At 38.3% G+C, this 22825-nt stretch overlaps 1 protein-coding gene across 7 annotated transcripts in view; it reads right to left on the bottom strand.

Moving 5' to 3' along the window:
• Positions 1-1808: 1808 nt before the first annotated feature.
• The window catches only part of MTM1 (myotubularin 1), a 47468-nt gene continuing 26451 nt past the window's right edge, over positions 1809-22825 (bottom strand). For 6 of the 7 annotated variants that reach the window (XM_089536328.1, XM_089536334.1, XM_089536333.1 and 3 more), the window contains 9 exons: positions 19498-19581; positions 17726-17875; positions 16845-17033; positions 13059-13244; positions 12716-12922; positions 9322-9414; positions 7923-8036; positions 6987-7163; positions 1809-3978 (listed from right to left, as the gene is read on the bottom strand). In XM_089536328.1, the coding sequence (XP_089392454.1) occupies positions 3814-3978; positions 6987-7163; positions 7923-8036; positions 9322-9414; positions 12716-12922; positions 13059-13244; positions 16845-17033; positions 17726-17875; positions 19498-19581 (1365 nt within the window). In that variant the 3' untranslated portion in view covers positions 1809-3813. The remainder of the gene's footprint in view (positions 3979-6986; positions 7164-7922; positions 8037-9321; positions 9415-12715; positions 12923-13058; positions 13245-16844; positions 17034-17725; positions 17876-19497; positions 19582-22825) is intronic. The other variant, XM_089536335.1, reaches the window with a different exon arrangement.

Genomic DNA, 22825 nt, shown 5'->3' with positions numbered 1-22825 from the left:
GATACCACTTTAAAGGCCCCGGCTCCATCCCATGGAGCCCTGGGATTTGTTGTTTGCTGTGCCACCAGAGGCAAGGCTCAACGTCTCACAAAACTACAAATTCCCCAGCATGGGGCCATAGCAGCTAAAGCGGGGCCAAACCGGGTTATTTCCACAATGCGGACGCAGCCTCAGAGGCTATTCTTTTTAGGAGATCACCTCTCTAGGAATCTCTAGGTCCTCCAGTGTGACTTATGGTTAAAGTTGGCCATAGAGGTACACTGGAGGACCGAGATATTCCTAGAGAGAACATAGTAATAAAATCTGTGAATAATCAGATCCGCAAAAATCAAAGCATGCTTTTGTTATAGTTATTCCTTTAACAGCAGAAATGCATCTGCCAAAAGTGCCAAAAGTGCATGGAAGACGCAGAACTGCCAGCCACAGCTGCTCAGTTTACTGTATGATAAAAGAATGGCTTATATTTTCCAAATGAACAGTTCCTTAGAAAGCAGATTTGGCCATGCAATCCCCATTTTTAGCCCTCTTGTGCAAGCGGTTTGCAACCCTGGCAGTGACCAGTGTAAAATGTGGGCTTCCAAAGAACTGTGACCAATAATGTTACAGTGAAAAACATGAGACTAGAACACGGAGCAATGGACTAAACTACAGGAAAAGAGATTCCACCTCAACATTAGGGAGAACCTCCTGATAGTAAGAGCTGTTTGACAGAGGAAGAGGCTGGAGTCTCCTTTGAAAGTTTTTATAGACAGGTTGAATCTTATATCTTTTTATATCTTATAAAAGTTTATTCTCTTGAGCAAAAGGCTGCACCCTGCTTTTTTGCATACACTCAAGTAGTGATAAATGTAAATAATAATAATAATAATAATAGTTATTATTATTTATAGCCCGCCTTTCCCCGGAGGATTGGAGCAGGTTACAATCATGAATAAAACACAGTAAAATAATAACACAATCGCTAACCCACAATTATAAAGGCTGTGGTTCAGAATTGAGAAATGTTTCCATACTGCTTTGTCATCTGTCTTCCAATTTTACCATTTACCTTTTCTATCTTTACCATTTATCATTTCTCTTCCAACTCATATGAGTCTAAAATAATAATAATAATAATAATAATAATAATAATAATAATAGTAGTAGTAGTAGTAGTAATAATGTTCTGGGTTTTACTTGCAACTCGCAAGGTAGCTGTCAGCTCATAGCTAAAAGGTAAATGGTAAAGTTAGAAGACAGGTAACAAGCAGTATGGAAACACTTCTCAAACCTGAACCACGAGGTTGTGTCAGTTTATCACTATTTGAGAGTATGAAAAAAAGCCGGTTGCAATCCTTTGCTCAAGAGAATACCTTTTTTTAAACAATAAACACAACCTCCTGTCTAATTGTAAGCCGTGCCGAATACACTGAAACACACAAGGAAAGCTAGAAAAGCAAAACTGTGAGCCCTGCATATTTTCACCAGTGGGATATTTAACCTATTTTAAAAGCTGCACTAGAGGCAGAACAGTAAAGCAGAACTGTCTTAAAATGGCTGAACAGAAATAGGTCACTGCAGCCCTGTTCAATTAAGAAGATACGTTTTCTGTGACAGTTACTTGGAAGTACATCTCACTAAACACACGGATTTTACTTCTGCATAACTTATGGAGGGCCCTACATTTGTTTTTGGACTGCAAGCCCCATTATCCCTTACTAGTAGCTATGCGGGTTATTAGTAGCTATCATGCAAGTTTTAAGACAACAAACATCTGGAGGGCCCCAGTTGGTATAGAATCATATTGTAAATTTCCTAGAAAAGAGGCATAAAGAAATGTTCATTGTTTATTTCATATGACATAAGTAGGGGTTTTTTAAAAAATAAAATTAAGCCAATTTTCATCAGGTTGACATTAAATGACATTGAATTCTCTACAAATCAAGACACAGTGTCACCTGTGATGGTGGCGGCAGCAGCAGCGACAGCAAAATCAATCAATAATATGCAGATAATGAAAAGGCAAGTGTATTTAAATTCATTTTACGTTACTTCCCCCGAACACAAACCGTTGATCATGTAATGTAGTGCTTTACTTAGTAAAAACAAGCAAAATAACAGTTCGTTAACAGTAGACAGAATGAAACATAACACTCTTCGTGGTACACAACCAGCAGAACGCTTTAGAGTTGTAATGAAAAATGAGATGTTTGGACAACGCAAGCAAACGAAAGGCAATTCTATTAAGAGTCTGCATAGTTTTTCAGTCTGTGCAGTTTTGTATTTTGCCATTTAGTGATAGGATAAGTATGAGTTTCCTTGTAATTCAAGTTATGCATTTCCGTTTTAGAATGACCTCCCTACAGTGAAAAAAGCCTATATGAGCGATGAGATATAGAAGACCAAAGAATAATGAGAGTGAAATTTAGAGAACAGGTAGTAAGTTGAAATAAATCATGTGTTAGAAAGCTGATCTTATTACTAGTACTTCAGCCTATCCCTGAAGAAGTAGTGCAAATGTCTTAGTATACTATTTACTGTTATTAATGTGCTCTGTTTATTTTGTAATGAAAATATACTATTTCTAAAATATCTCAATGTCCTCTAAATTTATAGTATTTTTATGGACTTTGACTTTAAACTTTAGAACCCCAAATATATACACTTTACAAAAGAAGACTATTTCATACACTTAAACTTAATTTATACACAATACTAACCATATCTTTCCCACCTTATATTCTGTAGAACAAAACTTACACATACAATAATTTACAAATGGTAGACCCAACACCCTCAAAGAGTCAAATATAATTGTTTTTTTAAAATGTCACGTTAGCTTCAAACAAGTCCTTCATAAATCCTATGTTTTCAGTTGTTCTGAACTAACCAAACACTGGTTAAAAACTTTATATCCTAAGCAAAATATCAATTAAAATATCAAGTTACAAGATTTGCGCAGACTTTTACAAGTGCTTCTTATATTAAATTTTTTAAAAAGATCCCTGGAAGGAACGAATTATAAAATTTAACAGAAGACTGACACGAAGACGGCAAACCAAATGATCTGCAAAATTTAAATCTCTTCAGTGCACACAGTATTCTCTGTAATTTGTTTTAGTATGTTTGATAAAATGCTAATCTATTAAGGGAACATATTTACACACACGCACACGCTCACATACACAATATTCCATTTAAAGAATCAAACATTATTCTACTTAGAAGATAAGGCTTATACTCTGAATAGGCACAAATGTTTAGGAAAATTTAAGTCACGATAGCTTATTGCTACCATTGCCATAATTCTATTTCAACAGAAGGAAGTTATATATAAATTGCAATTTACATAGTAAGTGCTCCCCAAGAGCGTGCATCTTCTTGACAACTCTGTTGCTCACTCTCCTTTCCAAAGGCTTCAACACATGCATGGGATTTGGCAGAGTCCTCAATGGCATTGACGGCACTTTGCTCAATATATGAACTGAAATATGCATTTTAGATCTGAGCGAGAGAGAGCCTGTAGATGAAAATGAGTCTGTACTGTTCTAAAAAGCTGATGGTTGTTACTGAAAGCATTCGCTTAATATATTTGGAGACTGCGATAGAGAAAAAAACTTCAAAAATATTGTAACTATTGGTTGACTAACATGTGTGCAGGCAAATGGTTCTGAAAAGGCACATAAATCAATTTTAAAAGCCCACTTGTACTCAGCTCCTCTCCTCTCCAATAAGGACAAGGAAGAAGCTCTGTATAAGGCATCTTATGTTCCCCTCTTGTCCAGTACATCAGATTAAGCACCACCAATGATGACAGTGTTCAGCCAGTCTCCCTCAAAAGTGAGTTTGCACATGTGACATCATCTGCGAGGAAGAGGAGGAAGAAGAAGAATTGGAAAGCCTGGAGTTGTTTGTGATCTGTAGTTCTTCTAGCCGCCTCATGTAGTCATCACGCAATGCTAGTAGCTCCATGTACCGCTGTTCCACTGGATTTGGCTGCTAGGTAAAAGTTAACATATTTAAACACGTTATTCTGACTATATACTGAAGGTTCAACACAACCTGCACTTTAACCAGATGAATGGATGCCTCCGAATCCCTATATACAGAAATCTAGTTTGAGAACATTTCCTTACCCAAACAAACAAACAAACAAACAAACAAACAAATCCTAGTTATCTAGCATTAATTTACTGAAACCTTTGTATGCTGATAGCTGTTATTCTTTTCAACAAGGAAGTAACTCTGCTAGTCTATTAAAACAAAAACTGTCTTCTGATACATCATCATCATCATCATCACTATTTTATTTACTTGTATCCCACATTTCTCCCAATACATGGACTCAGGACAGCTTCAAACTTTCACGGTAAACACATTTCATCTGCCATAAGCTTTTGTGGATTGCAGCTCAGTTCATCAGTTCTATTCCTACTCTTTCCTTTCTAAATAAAAATAGTGCACAACTAGCTTGGCTCCCCACATATAAGGCTAAATATCTCTTTGTCTTGATGAAGTCTTTGTTAATAGGTCTTTTGCTTAGCAAGATACTACTTTCAAAAATTAGCCTAATGATTAGTATGTTAAAAAAATCCTTGCACTGACTTATTTTTACATATGTGATTTGTTAATTCCATGAAATCTGTCACTTAAAAATGTGATCCTAGCCACATCCACACACAGCTTGTTTGTGTTGTCATATGTCTTTAGGTCGAAATCAGCACAAACTTGGCTTGCTATGAACAAGTTGTGTATTTGTGTCGGCAGCCAATTCACATCCAATTGATTATTCTCCCTACCATACCTGGTGAATGCAAATCAGAAATGCAACTACACACTGGCAATTTCCACATTATATAAAAATGTGTGTGTTTACAATATATATTCTCTATTTGGTACATAAAAGCAAACAAGTTATATAGCTTTGCTAAAAAATCTCAACATTTCTCCTATCAATGCTCTTTGCTTTCCCGGGTTCCTCTGCAACAAATCTCTTAAATTTGGGCCTTTTAACCTGTTTGCCAAAAGCCAAAGACACACTGTGCCTCTGTCAAAACTCCACCTGAGAAGCCTGGAGTATCATTTTCTTGAATCACTCTATACTACCAGTTCTAAAATCTTTCATTTTTCCAAGTGCTAGTGTTCTGAATTACTTGCAACTTCTTTTAAAGGCATGTGGCTAAACACAAATCGCTTTACATGTTTCTTCCAGTAAAACAGTTTGTAGCTTCACTTTTGAAAAAAACCATTCCTTTTTATCCACACAAAGATCTTCAAAAGGAACATTACAATTTTCAGTGGCAGCGACTCTGAAAGACATACAGAACACTGGCTGGCTTTCTTCCAGCCCCAAGAGTGCTGTAAACATGATCAGAGAGACGCTACAGAAGAGCACTGCCTGAAGACTGCTGCTTCTTTCTAGTGGCCCAATGATAAAGGCTGTTTGTCAAAAACAGAAGCTTACTTCTTTATTTGCTCCCAGCTGTTCTACCAAATCTTGAGGATAAAAACTGCCAAGCATGGACCACCTTTTCCTACTCGACGGATCAACTTTTAAACAGCACTCAACCAGCAAAAGAAACATAAAATGTCTGAAGAGCAATCTCACAGAAAACGTACATAGTCAATACGGAGGTAAGGAAAGGGATCAGAACACATATCCATGGAACTTACTTCCAAGCAAATGTACTTATGCCTAGCTTCCCATGGCTTTTATGTGCAGGGACTCAAATGTGTAAAATGATCAGGTATTTGTTGTCACGCTTCGGGAATAATTTTTGAAATGGAAAAGCATAACTCCCACATTCAGTAAGGATACCAAATGCGAAAGGTTCATGCAACTTACACCAAAGAGAAGAAACAACCTTGTATTTGGGATTCAACTTTTAAATCAAGGGTGCCCACTAAAGCCTATAGTGATCAAATTCCCTGCTCCTTGCCAATTTCTTTCTCATTTCTCTAATTAATTAGAGTTAGAGTGCTTCACTGGTTATAGCAGAACTAATAATGTAGTTCTTCATGTTTGTTGTTGCTAACTTCCATCAAGTCAACTTCAACTTACAGCAACTTTATGAATGAAAGACTCCCAAGCCACCCTACCATCAACAGCCCTGCTCAGTCTTGCAGATTTAGGATTGTTGCCTCTCTGAGTCTATCCATCTGGAACACAGTCTTCCTCTTTTCCTGTTGCCTTCTACCTTACCAAACATTGTTGTCCAGCCTCTACATGGCGTCCCAGATATTTCATAGACTGACAGAACCAGAAGAGTTGCAAGGGGCCATTGAATCCAACCCCCTGCTCAGTTATAGTTATCATGTCATAGCTCAGGCCTCTTTTCTCCAAGCTAAACACACTGAACTCCCTTATTTCTTGTAACGCTTCATTTTCAGACATTTGATCATCCTGGCTAGGCTCAACTGCCTCATAATGGGCCATTTTCTTTTAGTTGTTGCTATGTGCTTCTGACACAGTGGTATCCTGGATTGTGTGGAAGTGATCTGTGGTGCTTAAGCCAAGTCAACTGCATCTACTTGGTCAGTCCTTGGGAGGACTATGAAAACTTATTTAAAGGCATGCTGCAAGCAATTGGGAGCTGCAGTTTTTAAAAGTATAACACTGGTTTCATGTGGAGTTTGTTTTGACGTAGATCTAATCATTTTATTTCCTTAGATTGCAGTATTTTATTATTTTATGAAAAGCATAGAGGGGAGATGAGAGAGCTACTAGCAGTAGAGAATACTGGGTTAGATGAATGGATGGAGTTACACAACATAATGCAGCTAGAATTCTGGTCCAGAGATGGCAAAATTTCAATTTGCACTATAACCCCCAGAATTCCCTAACCATACTGGCTAGGGGATCCTGGGAACTAGAATACCAAAATAACTTTTAAAGCTCTGCTGTTGTTAAAAAAGAGAAAAGATTCTACATATATACCAGTAAATAAAAAAATCCATAGACCCCACATTAGCCTTCCAATATTTTTCTTTACAATAAAAAGGCTTACTTGTTGCCTAATCCTTGGGTTCCACCGAATATAATAATTAACCCAAAGTTCCAAGTGGCGCATACTTGCTACAGGATAAAGAGCACGATTCAATTCTTTCGTATAAAAGGGGTTGACATATTTTGATTTTGTGCTGTTGATTAAGGACCAGAGAGACAACGTTTTCTCACTCAGCTTCTGCAAAAATATGAAAGAGTCAGCATTATTTCAGGTACATGGCACACTACAGAAGAGTTTGATTTGACAGCTTTTGCACTTCACATAGCTGCTTCCTTGTATAAGCACTTATGTAACAGACACACATTCTCTAAAAAGCGTCTTCAAGAGCAACTGGTTAACCAATGAACATAAAAAGGGTCCTGTTAGATCAGAACATGGATCTTTCTAGCCCAGCATTATGTTCCCAAAGTTCTCGACCAGATGTATACAAGCCTACAAACAGGACATGAGGACGAATTCACCATCTTGTTTATACTACCCAGCAACTTGTATTGAGACAAACAATCTCCAATAAAAGAGGTAATTTATAACTGTCTTGAATGGCACACTGGCCAGACTAGCCCATCTGGCTCACTGGGATTGGGATAAGACACCTTTTGTCCTTTCTTAAAGCCCCCAGCACTTCAAAAATGAGTCAGAACTCAGTCAATTGAGTCATGATATTGCAAGACAGTTTTACTTCTCCTTCCCCTTCCTTAGCTAAGAGCAAAGGTAGCTCAGGACACAGGAGTAGCTTTGAAAGGTGCTTCTCAATGTGAAGGCTAAGTCCATTTTGTTCGTGAGTCTACTTCATTCCTGTTGGGAAGGTGCAACAGGAATGAAGCCAACTCACAATTCAACAACCATAGGAACTAGATCTGTATAGCATTTGTTTCAAAATAATTGATGAAAGGTCTACAACTTTTATGTCACACATAGTGATTACAATTAACTCACCTCTTTCTCTCTTACAGAATCACAGCTGTACAAGAAAGTACCAAAGCGGCAGCTATACAAATGATCCAGAATTGTAATCAAAAATTGTTCATTGAATTCAAAAGCCGTAGGAAACTAGACAAGAGGGAGGGGGCAAACATTCAGAGAGAGAGAGAGAATCATAACATAAAGATGAACACAAACTTATTGCTTTAATGAGTAACTGTGACAGGCATAAAACATTACCTATATCTAAAGTCTGAAAACCATGCCCTATGAGAAGCAGCTTATGGAGCTGAGTATGTTTCGGCTGGGGAAGAGAGGGCTAAGAAGTGACATGATAGCCCTGTTTAAATATTTGAAGCATGGAGCAAGCTTGTTTTCTGCTGCTCCAGAGACTAGGGCATGGAGTAATGGATTCAAACTACAGTGGTGCCTCGGGTTACGAAATTGATTCGTTCCGCTGTCAATTTCGTAACCCGAAAGGCTTTCGCAAGCCGAATCCCCATAGGCGCTAATGGGGAAAAGCCGCTTTTTGGTGCGAAATCGCGCCGAAAAGCACCAAAAGTTTTTTCGTAACCCGAAAAAACTTTCTTAACCCGAAACAGTTTTTTTAAATTAATTTTTTTCGTATCCTGAAAATTTCGTAACCTGGGTAATTCGTATCCCGAGGTACCACTGTACAGGGAAAAGATTCCACCCAACATTAGGAAGAACTTCATGACAGTAAGAGCTGTTCAACAGTAGAATGTGCTGCCTTGGAGTGTATTGTAGTTTCCTTTTTTGGAGATTTTTAAAGAGGTTGGATGGCCACTTGTTGAGAGTGCTTTGACTGTATATTCCTGCACAGAGGGGGTTGGACTGGATGGTCCTTGTGGTCTCTACGATTCTATTTAATTATTTTGAAATACAGACATAAAAGCTCATAATTAACATATGAAATACTATAACTTCAGCCACAGGTTTCATGTATCAAATCCTGAACATCAAGGACAATTCAGATGGATCTATGCGGAAGCCCCCAAAGGGATAGTTTTAAAGACTTCATCCCTAAGCTAGCCCACAACATCAGGAAGAAAACAACTACCTCCGGATTTATAGAATTTATCTTTGAGACTGCATGTTCCCTTGTGCTGCCTGAACATTGTGTGATTTATCTGCGAGTTAACAAGCAGTAAATCATGTTGTAAATTTCAGTACCCCCTATTCATAAAGTGGAAGGAAATAACCTACAAAAGATATATAGGTTTTACTCTCTTGTGACTGATGAAAGACACCTTTTTCTGGTAGGGGTTTGTAGCCAAGGGTGTTGTAGAATTAGCAAATGAATGAAAGGACAACTACAAACCAATTTACATTAATATTACCAGGGAAAGGTAAACAGGATCCTTTCTGTCCCCGTATTGTCAATATAACTTACTTGTTTAGACATCTGCCACACACAATCAATGAACTGGAGGAAGATGGGTGACCTATCAGCATCAGCGTGATTTTTGTCTCCATGACCAATTCTCTAAATAAATAAATAAATAAATAAATAAATAAATAAATAAATAAATATTAAAGACACACAAACATCGCTCAAGTAACCACCGTCTTGGGCATAACGTTCAACAAAACTTTTAAGAATTACTTTCCACATCTCTTTATGATGAATTAGGTCCAGAGAAAATCTAAATTAATTGATTTTTCCATTATTTCTTTATATATCTTTTCATTAAGAAAACTGAATGATCAAAACATGCTAAATATATGGATTTGCGGGATACATTTTCTTTAATGAGTTGAATTGAAAGTGCACAACCCTGCATGAAGTCTTCCTTCACACCTTTTGTAAAAGGTTGAAGGCCCTCCTCTTTGATTCACCAGATTAAGCTGCTGAGTGTGCCTAAGGTGGCTGAGATGTATAGGATTTTTAGTATACTGGTATATTACTTCAATACTTTAGCATATTATAGTGTTTTATTGTTTCATTCTTGAGTATTATGCCTGATATTCTGCTCTTTGGTGAAAATGTCAGGATTAATAAGCATTATTATGTATGTGTTCAATGGAATTTCATAGATGTTTCACTTTGCATGGTTTGTGTCCTTGAATTTCTCAAGTGTATTGCTTTTCTAAGTTCCACGTGTTTAATGTTCACTGAACTGTCATCTCTAGCTTTCATTCCTAGTATAATTCCAAGAATTTTTACCAAGAAAATGGTGCTCCTATTCTTTAAGTTTGCAAGTTTTACTAGTCTAGATATTACCAACTGGAAGGAAAGCATTAATTCAAAGTTATCACTTGTAATTCCTGTAGAGATCTCCCCATGCATTATAGCTTACTTTCCATTTTCAAAAAATTGAACAATGTATGCTGAAGTGTCAATTTTTCATCACCAAATGATACAACTCATTTATTCAAAGGCATCTTTATTTGCAAAACAACGTCCAACTAGATGGCACAAGCAGAGACTTTTAAAATTGATTTGGAACTGTTTTCAAAAGGCGCATTAGTTTATTACTGAAGCAGCAGTTAGCTGCTAAAGTTTCAGAGTTATGCTCCTGTGCTGCAATGTGGTTTTGCTTAAGGCAAAGATTTAAAAGCCATGTCTCTTTGGTCTGGGAAAATCTGCTCAAGAACACAGTTAGCTTTGACAGGCCAGGTTTGCTTTAATGGCCTAATGGGAAACTAACACATATAAATCATGTTTATGTACATGATAGTGAGATACAAAATACTATTCTTTAAATCAGTGCTAAATCAGCAATGGTAATGGAACAGTCCAATCCTGGAAAGTATGGTTTTGGTCTATGCTAATTTACAATATATTTTGTTGTTTACATACAATGAAGCTTGAAGCTAATGGCAAGATTTTTCAATTTTTAAAAGAAGATGCAAGCAAATGCTTTTCCAGCCACTTTGCACTCAAAGAAATGCTATTTCAAAAAGGTCTATAAAATCTTACCATCAACATTCCTGGAGGAAACACACAGAATGAGCCTGTAGTTGAACTGAGTCTTCCAAGTGTTAAAATAACTTTAGTTAATCAAATCCCAATTATCAGGTATCTTCAAAATACACTTACACACTAACTGCTGCAAATAAGGTGTAAAAAAGTAGAAAGCATGTGTTTTAGGACTATCCTACAACACTGATGACAACCTTGTGCAATACTGTGCGACACATACTATCTTTGCTTCAGAGGATTCAGCTCACCCGCTTAAAGCTACCAGAGAAGGTGGAATGGTGTTATCTTCACATTGCAGACAGGCATGTGATTAAGACAGTCTGAATGTTTTTGATGGACATATGGGTGGGCCACATATTGAGCTGAAAATAAATTTTAACTAGGAATTTTCTAGTTTTCACCTCACTCTCTTAGCCATATGTTACATCAGACGTTGGAAATAACCTGGAGGATCACTCAGTTGGGAGAAGTGAGTGATTGTGCCTGCCAGCCTCCAGCTGTCCATGTAAGGTTAGAAATATCTGTATTATGGCATCCACACCTGAAACAATTTAAGTTTTATGTATATGTATAATGAATATGTTCCATCCCACAGGCACATGGTAATATTGGCAAGAGAAAATGTACCCTCCTCCACACAATGAGCCAGAGTAGGACATCAGCTACTCTCTGAATCTGTCCAGAGTGATGACGCACTGATGCCATTTTACATTAATCTTGTTCAAAGAAGTGCTTGGAATTTTGCATGCTTTGGCATTTTGATAGACCTATTTGACAATTCGATTTCCCAAACATAACTGACATAGACATGCCTGAAAACAGCTCATTCTCAAATTGCCTTTTTATTTTTCTGGGCAAGGTACAACGCTGTGATCTTACTGCAATTTCTCCACTTTAGATGTAGGTGTTATCTTTGGTTTTCCATTCTCTTTTTCCTCCAGTTTACTTTTGCTGAATTTAACTCAGTGAAACAGCCACCTATCAAAACCACTATATTTAACAAAGCTTAATCTATATGGATGCTACCATTCAGACTCGAATGGCATAGTTCTGCCGGATCTTGCACAGAGACTCTGCCACTCATTCTTGCAGCCTCCTGCAAAGCTTAAATACCTACTCTAAAAGGCTAGGAAACACTCTGGAGCAAGTTTTAAACATCATGGAGGGCTGTAGCAGGAGGAGATTGGGTAGAAAGTCCCAATTCCACTTCCATTTGATTCTGAAGTATCCCAAGGGACCTAAGCAACTGAATGCTTTTATATTCTAGGTTAGTTCCAGACTAAGTCAGTTGCATTAAAAAATTAAAAGGCATAAGTCATTAATGATTCTTCATGTTGACTTTACCGGCCTATCGTCTGTAGACAGAATACTTGGCATTTTTAGTGCTGAGTGTTTTATTGCCACAATTAGTGCCACATTTTATCTGTGGACAGAATAACTTGGCATTTTCCCCTTTGAATGGCTGGAGTACTTCACACACATCGCCCTGCCCCCCCCCCCCCCCCAAAATAACCTTAGGTAAGCTAGGCCTGTTACAGACTGCCAAAATAAAGCTGCTTCGGGTCTCTTTGGAGGTATGCTATTTAAATGATGCATGCATCCTAAGAATCCGGAAGCTGCACCAAAGCTGCACTCCAGTGCTTAGGAATGGAGTGTGGCTTTGGCGCGATCTCTGGACTCTTAGGACCCATGCATCATTTAAACAGCATACCTCCAAAGAGACCCGAAGCAGCTTTATTTTGGCAGTCTGTAACAGGCCCTAGACTTCTTATCATATGTTACACCTGGGGGAAGTGAGGCAGAGTAATAGTTGTAATAGTCATAATGTTGACTCTGCAGCTTGATTTTTAATTGCTCTCACCGAAGCAAACTTGTGTCCAAAGCTTATCCACTCCTTTTGTACCAATACTTCAAAGCCCAAAATTGTACGGTAGTAGCTGTCCAACATCAACATAGCTAGAGAGGTGAGCTGTGCTGTGCGGTCCCAACCATCACTGCAGTGTACTAAGACGGAACTTTTTCCAGAGGACACTTTGTCTGCGACTTGAATAGCACCTGTTAAAACAAGCTGACAACAAGGAAGAAAACGTGTTATGTACTGAAATAATTCCAAAACCTGAGGTCTTGCAATTTTAATTAAAAGAACAGCTTGTGCAGGACAGTGGTAAATACACCAACCAAATGCTTTTTTCTCTTAGCCATACCTTGATGTGTTCAAGCCAGTGAGTTGACTCCAGACTAGAGAGCCAGTGAGATTCTTCTACCTGAGGGTAAACTATGTCCTTTAGCTTTTTCAAGGATTCCCGCATGACATGAATATTATGAATATCTAGGAAGAGCAGCTCAGCATTAGGATAGGCATCCTCGCTTTCATACCCTCCTCCAGTTGCCTGGGAATAAAAAGAGTAAGTGTGTACTTAGCATCCATTACATTCCAATAATGGCAATTTTATGAAAAACACAGTTTTTGTTCTTGTTAACTGCCCTTGAGTTGACCTTGACTCTTGGCGACTCTGTGAATGGGATATCTCCAAAACCTTTGTCCTCAACTGCTCTGCTGAGGTCCTGCACTCTCTTTGAGTCCAGCCATCTGGCATGTGGTGCTCCTCTCTTCCTACTGCCCTCTATCTTTCCCAGCATCATTGTCTTTTCCAATGATGCATGCCTTCTCATGATCTAGTCAAAGTACAACAACCTCAGTCTAGTCTCCCTGGTTTCCAGGGAGAGCTTGGGCTTAACCTATTCTAGAAATCATTTGTTTGCCTTCTTGGCCATTCATGGTACTCTCAGCACTCTCCTCCAGCACCACATCTCAAGTGAGTTCATTTTCTTTCTCTCGGCTTTCTTCACTGTCCAGCTTTCACATCCGCACATGGCGATGGTGATTTGTCAAATCTAGGGTGGCTACATGCCACATTTTAAACACTGTAAAAAGTTCATGAGCTCGGACTGCTGTTGTTGTTGTTTGCCCTCAAGCATTTCCAACCTATGGCGAGCCTAAGGTGATCCTACCATGGGCTTTTCTTGGTAGGATTTTGTTCAGAGGGGGGGTAGCCTTTACGATCCTCTGAGGCTGAGAGAGGATGACTTGCCCAAAGTCACCCAGTGGGGATTCGAATCTTAAGGATCTTAGTCCAATACCCAAACCACTATAACATGCTAACTCAGTTCAGATTAGAATATATTAAAATGTTTCCTACTGGTCAGCCAGTCTGCTTCCAAGTATAATTCATTAAGTGTTGGTTATGACAATATTACATGCCCTACATGCCCTGAGCCCACACTATCTGTAGGACCATGTCTTCCTCCATGAGCCTTCCTTAGCAATAAGATCTTGAGAGGAGGCCACTCTTTTGATCTCACCACCTCCATAGGCATGTTTGACAGGAATGCAAGAAAGGGCTTTCCCTGTGGAGGCTAGGCTGACTCTTTCCTTGCTGTCTTTTTGTTGGCAGGCAGATGAAGACTCTTCTATTCCAGCAGGCTTTTGACACATGGTTCTTTTACATATAAAAGTCTGTTGTTACTTTTTCCTGTATTGCTTTTATTCTTTACTTTTAAATTAATGTTCTAAATAGTTTTGATTCTACAGTTAGGTTTTTTTAAAAAATGTTTAATGTCGTAATTAACAAAAGAAATCATTAACAAACCAAAAAGATGGGTGAAATCAGTAAGCCGTATGTAACAAAACAAAGCAGTCAATTCATTACGGTTCCAGGGCTCCAGAGAAAGAATGGAGCCATTGTTGATTGATTTGGACACTGTCCTGTAATAGAGTCCAATGTGATGCAAAGGTGGTTTCAGCTGATGTTAATTTTTCTTTACTTACTCAACCCAAAATAAAAAGGACAGCATTTTCCCCCAATAAATGTTTCTTGACTAGAGGCCTTTATGTCGTCTAAGAGCTGTTTCCATGAGCCAGGTTTCCCAAACTCACCTCCACCCACTGTCCATTGAGAGATCTGACATTTCTGTAGACAGTCTAATACTATTTTATTCTCAACTTTTTCTATGTTTTTAGCTAAATGTAGCTGTATTTCTTTTAGCTTATAACAGTCATTGAGCCCAATTCTGGGGAAAAGACAGGGTATAAATAGATGGATAGATGGATGACACAAGCTATCCCAGAGTTTCTATAAGAGGATATGTCTGGAAAGGTATTTCCTCCTTTTTTGAGAAAGACAGGTCTGAATAAAAGCAAGTGTGATAAAACACAGTCCTATTTGGTTGTTATTTAGCATCATAAGCATTTGTCCAATAAGCACTGTTTTAATCACAGCCTCAGGGCCATTTAATTCTAAACATTAGTTGTTGTTTTTTTTTTAAAAAACCCTTTTCCAATTCAAGCTTTGGCTTCAGGATATTTTTTCCCTGCCAAGCATGCTTTAAAAAAATAACTACATGGTGCTACAAAGAAAACAAGTTTCCATAAGCTTCCTAAGGAAAGTAGCTGTTGTGTCTGGCCCAGGGCTTGGTACTGCAGAATAAAATACAAAAAGCACACATTCTAAAGAGTTATGGAAAATCTGAACAGACTTTCCAAGGCACATTCTCTGTCAACACATTCCCCAACAAATATTATGCTGAATACGCCCAACCATAAGGAAAAAAAAGTGTTTCTATCTATCATGTATAAAGAGGTATGTTACAAAAGCCTATCTAGGTCCTGTCTGTCTGGAGCAAAGAGAGACAGTTAATTTTAGCTATGGACAGGCTGAGTAATCCTGGGGTGTGGACTGAGAAACAACAAAGCAATGGGAGTAGCCAGATTGCAGGAGGGAAGGAATGCAGCCACTAGACGTCTCATAAACAGCTTCTAAATTCTTCATTTTACTCCATTTAATGATTACAACAATGACATTTCCCCATTATTTCCAAAGTTTGAAGTCAGAATTAATTCAGGCTTCTTGGATCAAGCTTTTCCAAAGAAAAGGGTTACCAGAAAATTCTGATTATAACATGTTTCACATACATGCACGTAAGCATGTATGTCCAACATTTCCTATGCAAGCCCACCTGTGCCTCACGATCTGCTCTACCACCACCATCATCATCATTCCACCTTTTTCCCAGTTTGGGATTCAAGGTGGCTTACAATAAAGAAAACAACAACAACAACAACAACACATAGTTAAAATTCACAAAATACAAGTTAAAAGGTGATCAAAAATTAAACCAGTCAAAAACACAGACCATTACATATAAACAGCACAACAAAACAGCAGATAAAAAGTCCAGCATATTGTTGCAGTGGGATTGGCTTTGTAAAATCAGTCCTCACAGGCCTGTTGAAACAGATAAGTCTTTGGATGTCTGGAAAACAAGAGTAGGGAGGGTGACAGTCTAATCTCTTTGGGAAGGGAGTTCCAGAGTCTGGGAGCAGCCACCAAGAAGGCCCTCTCCTGTGATCTCCCATCAGATGTACTTGTCCTTGCTCTGAGTCTCACTTATCAATACATTTAAATTCATTGGCCTTTGTAAGGTTGCAAGGTATTTTTGACTAAACAAGCACTTTGGGGTGATGGGAATTCAGTTATGTGGGGAAGGTACAAACTGAACTAGCTGACCACTTCTATGTAGTTTTCCCGTGGCTTTACTGGTATTAAGTGTATCTACCTCTATTTTATTATTCTTGTATTTTAAAACTGATTTTTGTTAGTCACTTTAAATTTACTAACATTAGTACAATAAGCAAGAAAGAACAGTTTTAAAGTAACAAAATCTAGAGATATCCATAGCCGTCTTTGGCTACAAATTTTAAATCCTGTTAGCAGGAACCTGTGTCTCCATCACAAGATTTCCTTCAAACCAATTCTATGTCTGTTTAAAAATGATAAAGATTTGGTCAACCACTAGCACTGACTGTTCAGAATAAAATGTCATCAGCCAATCAAAACTGTGAAATAGCAACCATTTCTATAGCCCAACTAATGTTATAAATTTTAAAAGGCTTAACTATCATCTTCAATACTATAAAGTCATCTGCTTACCTTATTGGCTACAGCATTTACATTGGGCCTTGCATCATAGATGGCCAGTTTTGAGAGCTGGCCATTTGTGTCTCTTATGATCTCAAGGTATTTTTCATCGTCTTTGTTTCTTTTGCCGCTCATCCCAACAAGAGGCTGGCTGGAGCGTGTGATAACAGCCTGGTTCTCAGGATGGATCCACGATAACACCTAATGGAGTATAAAATACTCAGTTAGAACCTGACTGATTTCCACAAAGCTTTTTGCAGATTCTCTATCCTCTAAGGGATAGAGAATCAGCAAAATCTGCCCCTTAAATGTTACAGGAATGGGCACGAGTAACTTCTTTCCCACTAGTTTCTCTCATGTCACTCATATAACCATTAAGGAACTGCGAGGTAATACCATCCCTCTTACAAAAACATCCCAAAATAATCACTTTAAAAGGAGCTTAGAATTATATTCATCTCCTACCAAGAAAAAATAATAGGCAGACATAGAGAAAGTTACATCTTTAGAAAACAGCCCAACAAATACTGACAGGGCTGTTCCAACCAAGGTAAAGCTTAACAGAGGTTCCAATCCAGTTCATCTAAAAAGTGCATTCTTTTCTGTTTCCAAATTCTAGGCCTTTGATATGGCAAAAAATGCTAGGAAATGAAGGAACGAAGATTAAGTTATCATGCAACATTGCAATTAAATCTTTAGTCAAAGATACAGCACAGTTTATCTTTGGGAAATGTTAAAGTGCTTCAGAAGAATGGAGATATAGGCAAGAAAAATAAATTCAATGGATTTTATTGCAGAATACACTGTATATCATAAAGTCACATGCGCTCCAATACTCGTTGTTTAGTAGTTTTCTGCTACACAAAACAATGTTCATGGCTTATATCACTTACTGGTATTCTACCTCGGGATCTAAAGGCAGACACTTTTTTGAGATCCTCATCTGTGGCATTATATGGCACTACCAGAAGTGATGGATACGTGTCACACAGTGCATAATGCTCATTGAGAAATGTTATCCTCCACTGTTCATTAGGCAGACCCTGAAAGAGAAAAGGGGTACAGGTTGAGTCTCCTTTATCCAAAATGCTTGGGACTAGAGTTTGTATTTTGTATTTTTGGGGATTTTGGATACCTACATACCTTGGAGATGGGACCCACATCTAAACACAAAATTCATTTATGTTTCATATACACCTTATACACATAGCCTGAAGATAATTTTATGTAGTATTTTAAATAATTTCTGCGCACGAAACAAAGTTTGTGGATACTGAACCATCAGAAAGCAAAAAGGTCGCTATCTCAGCCACCCATGAAAAAGGTTTTGGATTTTGAAATATTTTGGATTTTGGAATTCCAGATAAGGGAGAATGAACCTGTAATATTCACATGCCGTCTTTCAAACAATTGGTGGCTGACAAGCAATATATATGTGTGCTATTATGACCACAGGGTGGCAATAACCTACCAACTTACAATAGGTATCTACATAAATGAGGAACTACAGTAGTGGATATGAACATTAATGCTATATGAGACAAGACATGGCTGAACTTTAGGATATAGAGAAAAAGTCCAGTGAGAAGAGACTGTTTTCTGTCAACTGTATCAATTTGATAAGGCTTGTGTTTAGGTTCGAGTGTTTAACGTAAAGCAAAATGAAGAAAAAATAATATGAATTTCCTTTTCCACAGAAAAATGCCCAACCTTTACCTGATTTAGTACCAAGATTATCAGTGGGAAACAAATGCTAAGAAGTTCTTTTTCAGAAAACCTCATTCTGCAACAGGAGTGGAAAGCCAGTGCTCCACCAGTTGTTGAACTACAAGAACCATCATCCATCATTATGACCCACAATGAGGAGAACTGAAGTTCAACAGCAGAAATAATTTCTTTGCAAAGACACTTGTGACCTAACAGGATACTAAACGAACCTGTATTCCCAAAGCCTACTGTGAAAGGAATAGTTTCTCATTTATACTATTGTTATTTGTGAAGGTGTTTGAATTCTCTCTTTTTTTTTAGCCTTTCTTAAATTCTGTGCCTTAAAATGTTGGACTATATTTACAGGACTGAGTATCAATACATATTTTATGTATCGATAGATATCAATTATTTTGAGTATTGATACTTATTTTAACACACCAGCAAAAGTACAAGGGGAGAAATCCAAGAATTAAATGTGTTGCATAAATACATTTCAAGTTCTGAGTATATATTCATGTGTATTTTTCATGATACAGTATAAGAGGAAGATTTAGAATGGTTCTGGTATTTCTTCAGAGCACTTTAGTAGACTCTGCTCTTCATTCTGTCAATTTTCTTTTTTTAATCCACAGTGTACAACTCTGAAGACCAAGTCTACACTAAATCAAGAATTCTTGCAGTTTTCTTTTATTAAAATAAATAAATAAATAAATCTGTTTTTAAATGCAATGCAACAGGCCACCACTGGTTTTATATCACAGCTGTCAAAGTCTATTTCACAAGCTATGCTTTTCAGGCTCATAACTTAAGAATAAAATGTCTCCAATATCCTATTTCTCTATCCATTTAACCCAATTCAAGCCCATACTAGAAAGTAAACCTGTAGAAATGATCTCATTTTTTAAAACCCCTGTAGAAAAACAGATTTGCAGGTGTTGAGATAAAGACAACTTACTTGTCTTCTGTATTCTATCATAGGATTGTAAACTAGCCAACCATTTTCAGAAAACTTTTCTTCATTTAGAAATGCGAAGAAAGGCTGTAATGATAGAACAAAAATTAGTAGATGAAATTCCAACTGAAGAATGCACCTATAAGACCAGTCTTCAGTCACACACCCCAAATTAATATCTATATGAAAATCATACACTTAAAAATTCAAGAATTTTCCTGCCTATTAAAAATCATGCTTTCATTTTTCACTAGGACAAATGCAAAAGCAGGAAGAGCTTATCTGAAAGCCTAGTTAGAAGCATTTCTCTCTTCCATCAAACAGAGAGAGATGTCTTGTCAAGATGAAGATAATCCAATAACACTTACAATCATTATTGCGTAAGAGAGATTATTTGCCATCACGAAGAGATAACTTGCCTACTGCTTGTCTGAGGAAAGATGCTTGAAGCAATTTGGTGCAGACTCAACCCTTACGGGATGAGGAAATAAACATGGAATTGAACAAACTCTAAATATGCATCTCAACCCAAGCTCCCCACCCACGTATAGCAGTTGTTTTTGCATGATTATTATTCCATTTCAAACTCTGATTACATGTCCTGGGTTAGGACCAAATCCTAAATGGTGTTAACAATTGTTAATAGTGAAGATTGAGGAAGGTGGGATTATATGGTTTCCAAATGCCATTGGACTACATTTCCTAAAATTAGCTAACCTGGATAGGGCTGATGAGAGCTCCAGTTTAAAAAAAAGCATTGAGAAGACTTTTGGAGTAAACATAATAATGGGGAGAAAGAAAAACTGGTGGGTGCACACATGATACCATTCAAGGCCCACTCCTCAAGTCAGAGGAGAAGAGGTCAACCAAACCTTTATCTATATCTGCAATCTAAGATAGAACCACTCAGGGAATTCAAGGTTGTTAACATTAAAAACGTCACCCAAAATGAATCAAACTAATGTTTGCAAATGTAATGCAGCTGATTTTTGTGCCTGGGGAAAGGGAGGGAGCGGGGAGGGGAGCACACATTCCTCACTCTTAAATCCTTGTCACACATATAAGAGCCCTCTCTGCCTCAATTCCCAACATTTAAATGATTTCTGGTTTGTTTAAGAATTGGCAAGCAAGGGTGAAAGTGAGGTGAACTGAACATGAAGAGTATTCTGTGAGGTACAGGGGAACTTGGCAGATGTTACTAGAAAGATCTCCTGCTGCTACTGAAAAGTGAGATGTTAAAATATGGCAAACTGCAGTAATTGGGCATCTTTATAGCATACAGAAACTGTTTCTTTCCCTTTGTTTTTAACAAGCCGGGAAAAATAACTCTGGGGAAGCAGCAAAAAATAAAAATAAAAATGCAACTATGTTTGAAAGAAAGTAATTCCAAGACTAAAAAAGCAAAACACTGAGCCACATTCTCACTGAAATTCTAATACGCAAGCATGTGTGACAGAAAATAAAACCCTCTCCATAAAAATGATTAAAATTATTTTATATGCTTCCAAACAGAACAGCAAATCTGCAATAATATTTTCTGCACACTTCCCTGAAGATGCAGATTCTGTCTATTGAAATAAATTATCCAGCCTACATATGCCGTATGGATAGAAAAGCTGGTATAAGTCACATGCCAGCATTTTAGCCATAAAAATAATTTGGCTTTGTCTCTGTCTTTGGCATTTAAAACATCAAGTGTTTCAAACAATCATCGCCCAAGGTGAAGTGGAAGAAAGAAATAATAAAGAGCGCTGACAAGAGAAAGGTCAGTACATGTTGTGTATCCTTTATCTGAAATACTCCAAAATCCGCTAACTTTTTGAGTACCAACATGACAGGGCAACAGCAAGTGGCAGCAAGCTCTAGCCACCAGGGGGCATTATTTCTGGGGAGGGGAGAGGACCAGGAGGGAGATGGCACAGATGAGTTCACAACCAAATTCTGCACAAGTGGTATTGCTCCTCCTCCTCCATTGCCACCCCTCTACCAAAATGAGACTAGAATGGGATGCAACAGCAGTGGCTGCTCCTGACTATCTCCAATCCTGGTCCAGAGGAGAGCCACGCACCAAAAAACCAACAACCCACATCTGCTATCCACCACTTCCACCTCCAGATCCCAGATTCCAGTTAGTGCCTTTCCTACCCGAGTCTTCTGTGGATGGGAACCCTAGTAGTTGCAGACAACACCAGCGGTGATGGTGGCAGGGTTGCCAGCTGCCTGCTTCTGTCTTTGAGGCAGCAGCTGTAGCACTCCTGCTCCAGCATCGCTCTGCAGCAGCATCTCTCTCCAGTCTCACTGCTGGGGTTGGCTGAAATTGCTGCGTTTCCATGTGCAAAAGATCTGGGTAGGAAAGGCACTGACTAGGATCCGGGAACCAGTTGTGGAAGCGGGGGGGGGGGGGGGAGGAGAGGAGGGCTCTTTTTTTTAGCATGGGGCTCTCTTCTGGTTGTCAGAAGCCACTGCTGTCACATCCTGCTCTAGACCTCACTTTGGCTGGCAGTGGCAGTAGAGGAGGAAGAGCGCAAAGTTTAGTTGTGAACACAGACATACTGTCTCTGTCTCCCTCTTTCTCACTGGAAGTGGGGAAGCCTTAAAAATTAGCTCTGGTGGCCAGGGCTTGTCGCTGCCTCCACTGCTGTGTGTTTGTGTCTTCAAGCTGCCTGTCAATATATGGCTAGCCCATGATTTTCAGAGGGTTTTCTTAGGTGGTTTCATGGGGTTTTCTTTCCTCTGAAAAGCATAGCTTACAGCACCTGGTATTTGCTGGCAGACTCCCATCCAAATACTGGCCAGGGCTGATCCAGCTTGGCTTCCAAGATCTGATAAAATCTGGTGCCTTCAGGGTATTGAGGCTGCTGCCCTAGGCCATTGTATATACCTGTATTCCAAAATCCAAAAACTCAAAAATCTGAAACACGTCTGCTCCCAAGTATTAATATTGCAGTTTACAGATACTTAAGATTTCTTTAAAAACAAACAAACAAACAACTAGCTAAATTCATAATATACATTTTCCACATGAGTAGTATTAACACAGCTTTGAATTAAATGTAAAAACTACTTCTATCTGCATCTTAGGCATAGCACAATATAAAAAAGTGGACGTTCTACAGTTTAATGTTTAAAGGGGGGAACTGCTTTCAGCAAAGTACTTGTATAAGTCAATACTGAAAAACATTGTATGTATGAATCTGACTGATGTCAGCTCTTTGACCATTTCTCTATGTTCTTCGGCTACCAAAAGACAGCACAAAGTACAGGGCCTTCTTTGTTGTGGCACAAAGACTGTTGTAACCTATCCCATGGAAGGTCTCCATGAATCCACCTC

The sequence above is a fragment of the Sceloporus occidentalis genome, unplaced genomic scaffold (assembly GCF_023333645.1).
Source record: "Sceloporus occidentalis isolate IW3139 unplaced genomic scaffold, rSceOcc1.0.p SCAF_8, whole genome shotgun sequence".
Taxonomy (NCBI): Eukaryota; Metazoa; Chordata; class Lepidosauria; order Squamata; family Phrynosomatidae; genus Sceloporus; species Sceloporus occidentalis.
Note: the sequence above shows the minus strand (reverse complement) of the source record. Positions and strands in the feature narration are given on the sequence as shown.